This window comes from Gadus macrocephalus, chromosome 19 (assembly GCF_031168955.1).
Source record: "Gadus macrocephalus chromosome 19, ASM3116895v1".
Classification (NCBI taxonomy): domain Eukaryota; kingdom Metazoa; phylum Chordata; class Actinopteri; order Gadiformes; family Gadidae; genus Gadus; species Gadus macrocephalus.
In genome coordinates, this window is record NC_082400.1 from 16,067,476 (window position 1) to 16,079,975 (window position 12,500).

General features: G+C 46.4%; 1 protein-coding gene across 1 annotated transcript in view; it reads right to left on the reverse strand.

The window, feature by feature from the left end:
- Window positions 1-1,066: 1,066 nt before the first annotated feature.
- The window catches only part of LOC132447950 (voltage-dependent L-type calcium channel subunit alpha-1C-like), a 34,117-nt gene continuing 22,683 nt past the window's right edge, over window positions 1,067-12,500 (reverse strand). The window contains exons 21-23 of the mRNA XM_060038996.1: window positions 10,711-10,794; window positions 4,863-4,934; window positions 1,067-1,675 (exon numbers count right to left, since the gene is read on the reverse strand). Of these exons, the coding sequence (XP_059894979.1) occupies window positions 1,442-1,675; window positions 4,863-4,934; window positions 10,711-10,794 (390 nt within the window). The 3' untranslated portion in view covers window positions 1,067-1,441. The remainder of the gene's footprint in view (window positions 1,676-4,862; window positions 4,935-10,710; window positions 10,795-12,500) is intronic.

Consider the following 12,500-nt stretch of genomic DNA (forward strand, 5'->3'; position numbering starts at 1 on the left):
CACACGCACTCACACAGCGTTCCTCTATGAACCATGGAGCTGGATTACTGCTTACCCGCTACAAACACATGGGAACGCCCCGGCGCGCTTTCAGCCCTGAATAACAAGCGACGTCCCATACCAGCCGTGCTCTGAACGGGATTCGACCCTGAGACGGCGTGTCATCAGCTCATTACGAACGATCATCATCCACTCGCTCCCATTGGCCTTATTTGCCTAGCGGCCATCTTTGCCTCCATCATGGTCCATCTTGGCTCCAGCGAGTGCTTGGAGCCAAGATGGCTGCCAGATGAATAAGGCCCGTTGTCTATGGTTTATGTTACATTTTGTATTAGTCTAAAATTCTCAGGCAACCCCTCTGTCAACAAAGTTGACCGATTTCCGTGTGCATGCCGCAATAAGACACTAATAACACTTTTGTGGGCAGACGTGCCAACAAGGCTTGTGGCAACAATGACTGCTTGACAAACAGTTTCTCCAGGGTTTGGCAGGTCCACCTCTGGCCTTATCTAAAGCTTAACCCAACTACATGAATGGAGGGCTCTTAGCATGGTGCTAATGAGGGGGTTGGGGGAGGGGGGGGGGGGGGTCAGAGAGAAGAAACATGTCAAAAAGGAGAGATGATGGCAAAAATTAAAGAGTCCCTTCCTATGTTCCGACATCACTCTCACAATCGATGTCGCTATGGAAGCCTCTAGAACCACCCGCCCCGCAAACCCTGCATCGTTTTAATTGGACAACACAGCTGTCCATCCTAGCTGCCTCTGATTGGCTAAAAGAAGGAGGGGCTTGGAAGACCGTACCCAGGCTGGATTTACACAAATAAACTGTGTTAGAATATTAAGCATTTATCAAGTATATTACAAATCGATACGCCACATAAACATATGTGCTTGTGTTTTACTTGAATCCTCTGCTAGAGGTTAAATATTGTTTTGTGCAAAATCTTAAAAAAGATTGTCCTTCAATGACCTGTGAAAAGTATTATAATGATACTTTTTAATAATATGTAATCTAAATAAAAATACTATGTTGTAATAAATCCAATAAAATATATAATTAGATATTGTGTAATAAAATATAAGACATAAGTATACTAATAATAATATTTCATATAATACAATGCGATATGTGTAATGTCATATTACATATATTTAGGACTATTTGAGTACTAAATGCACAGAACGTTGCGGGTGAACATGTTGAGATGATGTTAAATTGTCTATTTTGTTATGCATATTTTATGTGGAACTATATGCGGCTGTCTTGGCCAGGACTCCCTTGTAAAAGAGATACTGAATCTCAACGGGATTCTTCCTGGTCAAATAAAGATAAAATCTAATAAATAATAATAAAAATGTACCATCCATTGTGTCTGATTAAACTCCCTAATAAACTGCTAATTCACGAGCTAACACGACGACAGCTAGTGGCTCCTAATCTAACAACAGCCTGCCCTCTGGGTGGGTTTCGCGCTAGCGGTGTGAATCCAGCCCTCCAGCCCGACTACAGCGTGTTGCGTCCGGTTCTCCCTCACTTGAAACGATTTGATGAAGGTCCACAGCAGGGTCCGAATCCCCTCCCCGCGAGACAACAGCTTCACCAGCCTCATCACGCGGAACAGCCGGAAGAAGAGAAGAGAGATCCTGGCGTTCTCTTCTGAGTTCTGCAGTCCCTTTTGTTGGGGGTTTAGGACGCATGGGCAAGCCACATACACCCGCGCGCACCACACCCCACACACACACACACACCCACACACACACACACACAAGGCGCGTACACAAGCACACACAGGCACGCAAAGGTGCACACACACGCAGGAATGCAGGAACGCAGTCACACAGACACACACACACACACAAAGGGATGCACATACACACAGGTACGCACACATACACACATGCATACACACTCGCACAAACACATACACACACGCACACAGGTCCACAAGTGCATGCATCCACACACACACATACACACACACCAGTGTAGGGTGTGTGTAGGGAAATATACACGCACATGAAATAGCAGGCAGAAATAAGGCATAGTAAAAATGAACACACACACACACACACACACACACGCATGCACAAACAAAAACAAAGAAAATACAGATACAAACAGAAAGTATAAGTTGCGATATTAAAATATATCAAACCGATACCGGTCACATAAACAGAAGGAACAACATAGACATGCATAATAGAAATACAGACATAACCCATCCATCCATTCAAAAGACACAAAATATAGAAAGTGAAGAAAACATGCACTCACATGCACACAAGCACGCGCACACACATGCACACACCCACACATACACACACAAACACACACACACGCATACAGTTATTAAAAGGGAAAATGCGTCCTAAAATGTCCCATCAAAACCAACTGACAAGAGAGATTTGGGAGAGAATCGGGCAAACACGCTTGTTGAATAAAATGATCTCATTGAAATTCACCTGGCAACAAACAGATTCAATAAATTAACTTCCTGTTTCGATAAATCGATTTATGGTATGTTACATTAAAATGTTTAATCATTATAATTTAACACTTAATACACCCACTTTAAGCCTGTTACTAAATACAAAAAATAAGCCACAAAAACATTAAGTTTGTTTTTCTATGAAAAAACATTTTGTTGGTTGATTACTTATATGTAATACAAAAACAAATATATTAACTTATTAGGCATTTGTCTCTTGGATATTTTCTTAATGGAAATACTTTTAAACATTACCTCAAATAACATCCTTTGAACTACGCTTTAATTTGATATTCTCTTTAATCCCTGCTGTTTTTAAAAGACTATCCATTCATTTTAGTATTTTAATGTTTTTATCTTCTATCTCAACCCCGGAGTGCCCTAGGAAATTGCAGTGACTAACGAATTGTACTTTATTAATCCCAAAAGGGTTAGTTGGAGTTACTGTTTCAACCTCCGCATCCATTTATAAAACACCAGAGAATAGTAACCAACGATTCAACATTGAACCTTCTAACAGAAAGCAGCTCCAACACCACTTAATCATTAAATACTTCTGGCTCCTCCGAATCCACAGGCCAAAAATGTCAATGAAACATTGACTCATTTCCGAAAGTGCTAACGTTTTACATTCAAGCAATAGGCTGTTACTATCACAGATGAAGCATTAGCCTGCATTACTGCTACTCTTATTATTTAATAATATTAGGCTAGACCTACTGAGCTAAACTGTTTTGAATCTGTTTGTTGCCCTCAGTGTGTATAGTGCTTCATAATGTATTCCTGGTGGTTCAACAACAGAGAGGGATCATAACATGACGTCACTGTTCACACGTCTGCAGGCATAGCCAAAGGCAACTCATGTGATGTGTTCTTTTCATTCACAAAATACTCAACTTGTTGAATATTTTTGCATCCAAAAATACGGCCCTTTGAAGCGGTTTCTATTTAGTGCACCCATTCAAAGAAAAACGGGTCACAATCTTTTCATTAAAATGTTTCCTAATAAACTGTCATTTCTACTTTTTTTTTTTTCATCTCGGACACGTTGTGCTAAAAAAGCAACGCACCAAGCGAGTTGTTCTTGACTGCTCTGCCAGGTAATTAGGAAATGACACAACACTGCTCAACACGTCTGCATCTCCGTGTAATACCAACAGTGGAGCCCAGGGGGCGACAGAGTGCCACACAGAGAAGAGATGGACAATAGGAAAGCTGAACAGCAAGAGACACAGCGAGAGACAGGAGAAATATCCAAGGGACGTCTGAATTACTCAGACACAAAGCGAACAGACGGACACATAGATAAATATATAGGTAGATAGAAGTTAGGTAGATAAATAGATTGATAGATAGATAGATAGATAGATAGATAGATAGATAGATAGAGAGATAGATCGAGAAATATAGAGATAGATAGATATAGACATAGAGAGATAGGATTAAGGTATATATATATATAGATAGATAGATAGATAGAAAGATAGACCACTTGGAGGACCACACCCAGACTAAAAAAAAGTGGTGGTGGTGGTGGTAGGAGGAAGGGGGGGTGGGGGAACGACTATGATGTGCTGGGTGGGGGGGGGTGGGGGGGTTGGTGATTGCCGTGTGCACACTGTCAACAACAATAGAGACTCACTTTTACAGATATACCTGCAGACACACAGACGCGCACGCACACACACGCTCACACTCGCTCACACACACACACACGGACACACACACACACACACACAAACACAAGCGCACAAACGCACAGACTGAACTACGCCTGACAACTTTAAGCATGCTGCTGCAGAACCGCAGAGAGCAGAAAGACAGGAGGACAGAAGAGGAGAGCAGAGAGACAGGAGGACACCACAGGAGAGAGAGACAGGAGGAGAGAGGAGAGCAGAGAGACAGGAGGACCCCAGAGGGAATGAGAGAGACAGCAGGAGAGGAGGAGAGGAGCAGAGACAGGAGAACACCAAAGGAGAGCCGAGACGACAGGAGGAGAGAGGAGAGGAGAGAGGAGAGGAGAGGAGACAGGAGGAGAGAGGAGAGGAGAGACAGAACACCAGAGGAGAGGAGAGCGACAGGAGGAGAGAGGAGAGAGGAGAGGAGAGGAGACAGGAGGAGAGAGGAGAGGAGAGACAGAACACCAGAGGAGAGTAGAGCGACAGGAGGAGCGAGGAGAGGCTTTAGCGCGACGGCAAAGCTGCAGAGATGAAGGCAGCGCTGAGAGGTTTGATCACCGTATACAACTGCTCTGGCAGCAGAGCGAGGAGGAGATGCAGGGAGGGGGGGGAGGAGGATGAGGAGGGGGGGGCTGGGGGGTGGAGGTGGAGGTGGAGGAAGGGAGGCGGACAGGGTTACCGTTGGAGCGTACCATTGGCCTTACCACGGGGGGATGAGAGGAGGAAGAGGAGGACGAGGAGGAGGACGAGGAGGAGTCAGCTGGCTTTAAGGAAAGGCAACAAAGATCAGCACTAGAGCAGCGCCTTCGCCCGCCCGTGTGTGTGTGTGTGTGTGTGTGTGTGTGTGTGTGTGTGTGTGTGTGTGTGTGTGTGTGTGTGTGTGTGTGTGTGTGCGTGCGTGCGTGTGTGCGTGTGCGTGCGTGTGCTTGAGGAATGACATCATAGCGAGAGGGGGGACATTGCATTTCTACATGCGTGCATGTCGAGTGACAAACGGATGTGTTTGTGTTTGTGTGCGCGTGTGTGTGCGTTTGTGGAGCCTGTGAAGCTCGTCGTGTCCGTGAAGTGGTGGGCTGGCTGCATCGCAGTGTGGCTGTGCAGCACCGGCGCGTGGGAGATGTGGGTGCACGTGATAACGTAGTATTCCTGCACGGATACTGCAGTGTGCCGGGGGTGAGAGGGTTCTGGGTCACCGCGACCCCACTTGAGATAATAACATGGAATCATCAGGAAATGTGTTTCTGTGTGCGCGCGCGCGCGTGCGTGTGCGTGCGTGCGTGTGCGTGTGTGTGTGTGTGTGTGTGTGTGTGTGTGTGTGTGTGTGTGTGTGTGTGTGTGTGTGTGTGTGTGTGTGCTTAAGCAATGCGTTTACATCATTCATTTCAGACTTTTTACGTTTAATGTGATATAGTGAATGAATGATATAGGAGTATGTATTCAAGACTTGGGTCTTCATGTGTGAGAGAGAGAGAGAGAGAGAGAGAGAGAGAGAGAGAGAGAGAGAGAGAGAGAGAGAGAGAGAGAGAGAGAGAGAGAGAGAGAGAGAGAGAGAGAGAGAGAGAGAGAGAGAGTGAGGGTGAGAGTGAGAGAGAGTGCGTGGTGCATGTGGTGGGGGGGGTAAAGTGCGTGCCTGTGGCTGTCTCTGTCTTCCTGCCAAATGAAGGACAGAAGTGCACCAGAGGGGTTGGCCACTCTGGACCCTAAGAGCTTAGAGCGACTGAGGGTTTATCCTCAAAGGCATCCGGGTGGCAGAGGACAATGGCTGCTGTCTCTGCGATGGGCAATTCCGCCACGCTTTGACCTAACCGTACCCCGCGAGAGTCCGCGCCGCTAAGTAGCTCTCCCGGGATCACAACATTACGTCACGTCGTCACCGCGCGCTGATCTCGCTGACGGAGGTTAACCGGTCGACGCGGGGCACGGCGTTTGGGGTACCAAGTGGTACTTTTCAGGGTAGAAGTGAATTCCACATTCCGACAGAGACAGATTATCCGCTGAGATCCTCTTAGCGGCAGCATCAGCGTCACAGCGGATGGCCGAAGATTCGGATCTGGGATGCGTTTGGCCACTCGAAGCCCCCCTGACCATCGTGATAAACAGGATGAAAAACAACAAAGACAATATGCAAATACTGCTAGAGGGGAGGGGGGGGGGGGAGCGAACAAACTAATACTCGTATTCATATTCAGTTTGGGGGAATAGTCTGCGTTTGAGCTCGGGCTTTTTAAAATAAAATGTCAAAGTTATTTTTGCGTCCACTCAAAAGGTGGAGCTCGACACCGAGGGCGAAGAGAGTGGATTAAGGGGCGAGACACGGGCATTGCAATGTGGAGGAATAGCAACCGGAGGGCGTTTGTAATGGTGACCGGAGGATCCACCGCGTGGGGAGATGCCTGAAGGCAAGAGGTGCGTGGGGTTAAGAGACGTTGAGCAGGAGAGCGAGAGAGAGAGAGGGCGAGAGCGAGGGCGAGGGGAGTCAGGTTGAGAAGGAAAGAAGGAAAGAAGTTAGTTCTTTCTTTTTGTAAGGAAGAGATGGAAAGCTGGATTAAGTCGTCAAGTCAGGGGTGGAAATGTGTCTGTGTGTTGGTGTCATTGGGAGGGTGAGTTGTTGCCAATGTGTTTTTTTCTAAGCACACATCCAAACGTTCACAATATTGATGTTCTGCAATACTTTGAATAAGTTGTGTGTGAATGAAGCCATCATGAATTTCAATCGGAAAAAACTTTAAACAGTAGTTCAACTAAATTAATTTAAATCACTTAATGGCTCCGTGACGAACAATAAACACAGCGAAGTGAGATGAACTGAAGCTGTTGACGCCACCAGTATTGGAGCGGCGGCCAACAGGGAATTCAGACAAGTACTTCACGTTGCAAATGCGTCATAAACGCATATCCATATTTTGTGTCAAGCAACACCCGTGTGTTCAGTAGGCAACATAGGTCTCTTGAAGTACCGTGCGTGTTTATACTACGAGAGGCTGTTTAATTGATCTGTTCAATCGATTCAATAACCAATCGGTTTGAGAGGAAGGGACCATGTGACGCAAGAGACTCATGTTGCCCAGCTCGCATTTCAGGTGAGAGAGGGGGGGGGGGGGAGGGAGGGAATAGCGGGGGAGGGAAAGAGAGCGAGAGAGGGTGATAGAGAGAGATAGAGAGAGAGAGAGAGAGGGGGCAAGAGTGATGCAGTCAAGACACAGATCAGTGCAAAACACTAACAAATCTGCTATAACCAGTTCTTCTTAAACCAAATCCAAAGAAGATAAGAAATGCAAAAATAACAGATCAGGAGATTTAAGAAGCACCCGCAGGTTTTAGGGGAAAAAATACAAAAGCAGTGATATCATCTAAATCGATAACTAGGGAGGGAATCTGGTTGGTCGACTGGGATAGAGATCATCCAATTCCATCCAATGAGCACCCTGTATCGAGGAGCAAGGTGGGTGTGATCAAGTTTCGATGATCAATTTGGACTGTTCAATTTGAGCAAAAAATAGCTCAGGACTGGTGCTATTTTATTTATCGTTACATTTTTGCTTGAAAAACGTTTGGCAGAAGTTGTGCGTCATAAAGTGCAAGAGGGTTTCTTATAAGGTGAAGAAGAAGAAAAATAGGAGAAGAAAAAACATCCGTTCAAAAACAGTGCAACATTAACTCTAGCTCGGGCTTCTCTCCAACCCAAATAATAATAAATACAATTCAAAAGGCCGGAGAGAGTGAAACGGAAAGACTGAGTGCATGCCTTTCGGTTAGAAGTTAGAAGTGAAAATAATTGGTTAAAAACCGCAAACCAACCAACCAAACCAATCAAACCAAAACCATAATCCAAACCGACAAACAGGGTGCTGAATTGGTGAACTGAACAAATGACTAAAGGTGTGTGTAATCGCTGGCCAACGACCTCATTCAAGACTCGAGTATCAGTCATTTATATCAAAATAGTCTTTATACATTTCTATAGAAACGCAGATGACCGAGGCTTTATTAAACATTGTCAAAACACTGAAAATGTCCTCCCACACTAAAGAGCGGAGATCTGGCGGAATGTAAATCTAATTTGAGGTAACTCTCGACATTAGCAGAACACAGAACGGGGAGAGCTGGGGTCTGTCTTTACTTTGGTACACTAGAGTGGGATGTCATCTTGTCAGTAGGCCTGAGAGCACTGAAAGTCTAACGGAGGATGGAAAAACAGTGTTCAGAGCGTTCTACCCCCGGCTGGAAGCTTCTCTGTTCCGTCTCCTTGAATTCCTTGAAGAATGCTCCTAAGACCTGCCTGTTTGCTAGTTCTCACAAGGTAACAAGCGTGGCTTTAACAGTGAACTTTGCCCACTTCTGAAACCACCTGTAACCAAGAGAAGGCCAAACTTGATGCTAATAACCTAAACCTAAATAGCAGAATGTGGTCCTCTCTGTCTTTGACGCCACATGTGAATCTGAAACTGTTTAAACTAAGTTATCTTAAGTTTTAATTCTAAATGTAGTGACACACATGTATTTTGCATTACAAAACTTAAAACTTTATATCTTTCTAATTATATTCAATTTCTTGATGATGATCACAGGCCGATGTTTAATAAAACACCAACATCAAGGCAGGACGTTGGCTTACCAATCGGTCTCAGCCTACATTGCAGTATGCAGTGCATTTGGTATCAACTCTGTGATGCTATCGTTGGCCCTGGATACACCACCTTTCCAGAAGTCATTTAATGCAGCGTCAATCATGCCAGGGGAATGGACAACATCCCCGGTCGCAATGATTAAGAGGGTTAAGAAAACATAACACCACATCAACACAACCACCACACATGTGTTGAGGAAAATGCGATAGTTTGAGGGGCTGTATTGATGCTCGAGCAAACAGAAGCAGCAATACCCGTCTCGAAGGGCAGGATTTAAGGGAATTGCAAGTTGTATTTATCGACTATAGGATTTTCACTGTCTGTATAATGTTTTATGTTCCTTATTCCTTATTCATTTTTTTTAAGAAGAAAGATGTCTAAAAACAGAAAAGGACAGATGGAGGGAAACAAATCCATAACAACTTGTTTATCAGCTTGGATATTATTCTCCAATTTATGAATTATGTGCTGCATATTTTTTTCAGAACAGCGAGGGACAGCTGGGGAGAGAGACTCAATAGATCTGTGAGGGGGTCCACAGTTACGCCCCGAGACGGGATCAGCAGTCCTGTTTGCACTGCGCTCTTGTGGTCAGGAGGGATGCAGGCAGGCAGGTAGGGCGGGAGAGAGTGTGGCACTACTTACGTTCACCTCTGTGATGGCTATGTCTACAATGCTACCCACAACTATCAATGCATCGAATGTGTTCCATGCGTCAACAAAATAATGCTGCAGTTGGGAGTTGACAGGACAGCACAGAGACACGGAGACAGAAAAAACAGGACCAGAAAAAGAAGAAGAAGAGGAAACACAAGACAAGAAAAAAGGACAAAACAAAAGAACATTTAAAAGAAGAAATTAAAAACGCAACACGTAAAAGGAAATCAAAGGAGAGAGGAGGAAGAAAATAAGATAAAACAGTTATAAATATATATATGAGCGCTTTTTTTTTTTTTTTTGGTTTGGAGCAGCGAGGGGAGGAAGAATCGATAAAGAAACCAACGGAACAGAAAGAGAACGAAAAGAGGAAGAGGAGGAGGAGGAGTCTGGAAGAGATGTGCAGCAGGAGGAGGAGGAGCTGAGGCGACTGGTCATGCTTGTCCATGAGAGGAGAATATCAACAACAACTAGAACAACAACAACAATGAAAACAACAACAGTAAACAACAGATTTTTTTGCAAATCAAACGTCAACGAAAAAAAAAAAACCCCACTGTCGCTGGAGTTAGAAATGAAAAAAAAAGGATTTCGAAAAAAAGTGGGCTGTGGCGATTGGTTAGTGTGTTAGATTGGTTAGTTAGGGAACCCAAACCCGGGGACGTGTCACGGTCCGGCTCTCAAACTGAAAAACAAAAAAAACGGTTCCCAGGAAAAGCGCAATTCTCTCCGGGCAGGAAAAACGAAGGGAGAGCGGTCGACTCGGGGAGGACCAATGGGAGGACGGACCTGGGCCTTGGGGCATAACCCTTTGTCCTGCGTGGCTGCCTCTGCCTGAACGCCACCGCTCAGCGAGAAGCCTGCTGATCTGTGCGGTGGCCCTCGTGGATTTTGGGAATGGGCAGAGAGGAGGAGAGGGAGGAGAGAGACGGAGGAGGAGGAAGAGGAAGAGGAGGAGGTGGAGGAAGAGGAGGCAGAGGAAGGACTGAGTCGAGGAAGAGGAAGGACTGAGTCGAGGGAAAGAGAGGTGGAAAGGGAGGAGGGGAAAAGCCCAGATTGCGCAATGTCTCAGCTGAAGTGCTGACTTCAGAAGAGAGAGAGAGAGAGAGAGAGAGAGAGAGAGAGGGAGAGAGAGGGAGAGAGAGAGAGGGAGAGAGAGAGAGAGAGAGAGAGAGAGTGGAGAGGACAAAGAGAGAAGGAGAGGACAAGAGGCCAGCAGCAGGTTGAGAGTGAGGGTGGGGGTCGTCTTACTTACGTTGATCTCACTGAGAATGACGTCTATTATGCTGCCAATTACGATGAGGAAATCAAACACATTCCAGGGGTCACTAAAGTAACCCTAGACAGGATAAGGTGAGTGGGGGAGGAGGAGGGGGAGGAGGAGGAGGAGGAGGAGGAGGAGGAGGAAGAGGAGGAGGGGTACAAAAGGAATGTTAGAAGGAGCACAGCAGCAGTCGCCACCTCACTGCCTCGCATCAGGGCGCCGGCGGTGAACTGTGGAGGAAACAAGCGGCCACGTGGACATGTTTACACGCTGTCTTTCAATGACGCAGGTTCCCTCGGAAGAGACCCATTCACAATGCGAGGCGGACTTTGTCGAGTATGGGTTGAGGCGTAGCTGTGTGATACGGCCACTGGGGTACACCAGAGGGGAGGGATACCGGACCGACTGACCGCCGGATCTACTTTGATATTCAAGGCGAGCTGGTTGCACAGCGCGGGATGTGTACGACCTGTCTGCTCAGATCCCTGGCATATCCTTTAATACGATACTCATAAAGGCAAAGATTTAGTTTCAGATGAATTAAAAGCACACCCAAAATGAATATGATGATATCGACAGGGGGGATCTGTGTTTAAACTAACAGGGGAATCCTGAGGGGAAGTTCAATTAGTACATGAATGTAATTAACGCAATCATTTAACACAGTAATCAATCGTCAATAGGACCAGCAATTATATCGCCACAACGTATATTTCACGGCCACCTTAAAAGACTAAAACGGGACAGAACGATAGCCAATGGCTAACAACACTGTCACGTAGTGAGGCTGGCTCAGACCAAAGAGACGAGCCAATGTCAAGTCTGAGCATACAACTGATCTCACCCGCGTCCGGTTCTGATTGACAGCTGTCAAATGAGGCGAATGTGAGTACTACGGAATACCAGAATTACCTCAATGGGATCCCAACAGGTTACTATAGAAACGGTTTTGGTACTCATTCAGTCATCTGTGTGATCACTGATCAGTCCAGTTCTAACCGGATCATCGTACATCGTGCCGTCTTGCCTCGTGCGTCTGGTCTGAGCGCGCCTCTACACACAGCGCCACACGGCTCGCCCCGACCTGCCGAGGGAAGCGTTAGCACCACCCCGTCCTCGTGGGAAAAAACACACAACGGCGTCACCGCTCAGCATCTGCCTCCGCTGGGATGGCTCAAGCTGCGACACCGTGACAGGACGCACAGGTGTGTACAGCCGGCAGCTGCCTTCCCGGCCTGCCTCGGCCCGACGGGGGGCCAGCTGTTGTGAGGGCGAGGGTTTAATGACACCTCATCCATCACCCGGGTAAATAAATGAATAAACGCGCGTGTGGCGCCGGATTCCCCCACGCCGCAGACCGCTCAGGTTCCACAACCTCAAATGTCACGAGCAAACGTCAGCCCCGGATTCGGGACGGACGCGGCCCGGGCGACTGCGGCGTTCACCTGGAGCGCGTGTCGCCCGTATCGTTATCAATGCATGAGGCTCTCTTCCTCGGTGAATAACGTGACGGCCCGGAGCTCAATGTGAGGTTTGAATACCCCCCCCGTTTTGTGAACGGTGTTATTGGGATGTTATGTTGTTATCTGCTGCTCTGATGAGATGTGGAAACCAGAGTGATGTGAGCGCGGTAAGGATTCATCACACACCGCGTTTAAAGGCAGGTTTAAAGGGCCACAGAAACGGTAGATTAGGCCCTGGATGTGGTCTCATTTGTAAGGATATGCCCGGTCATAACTTTGATTTGGTATTCATAGGTTTTTACAACCACAAACAAAGGA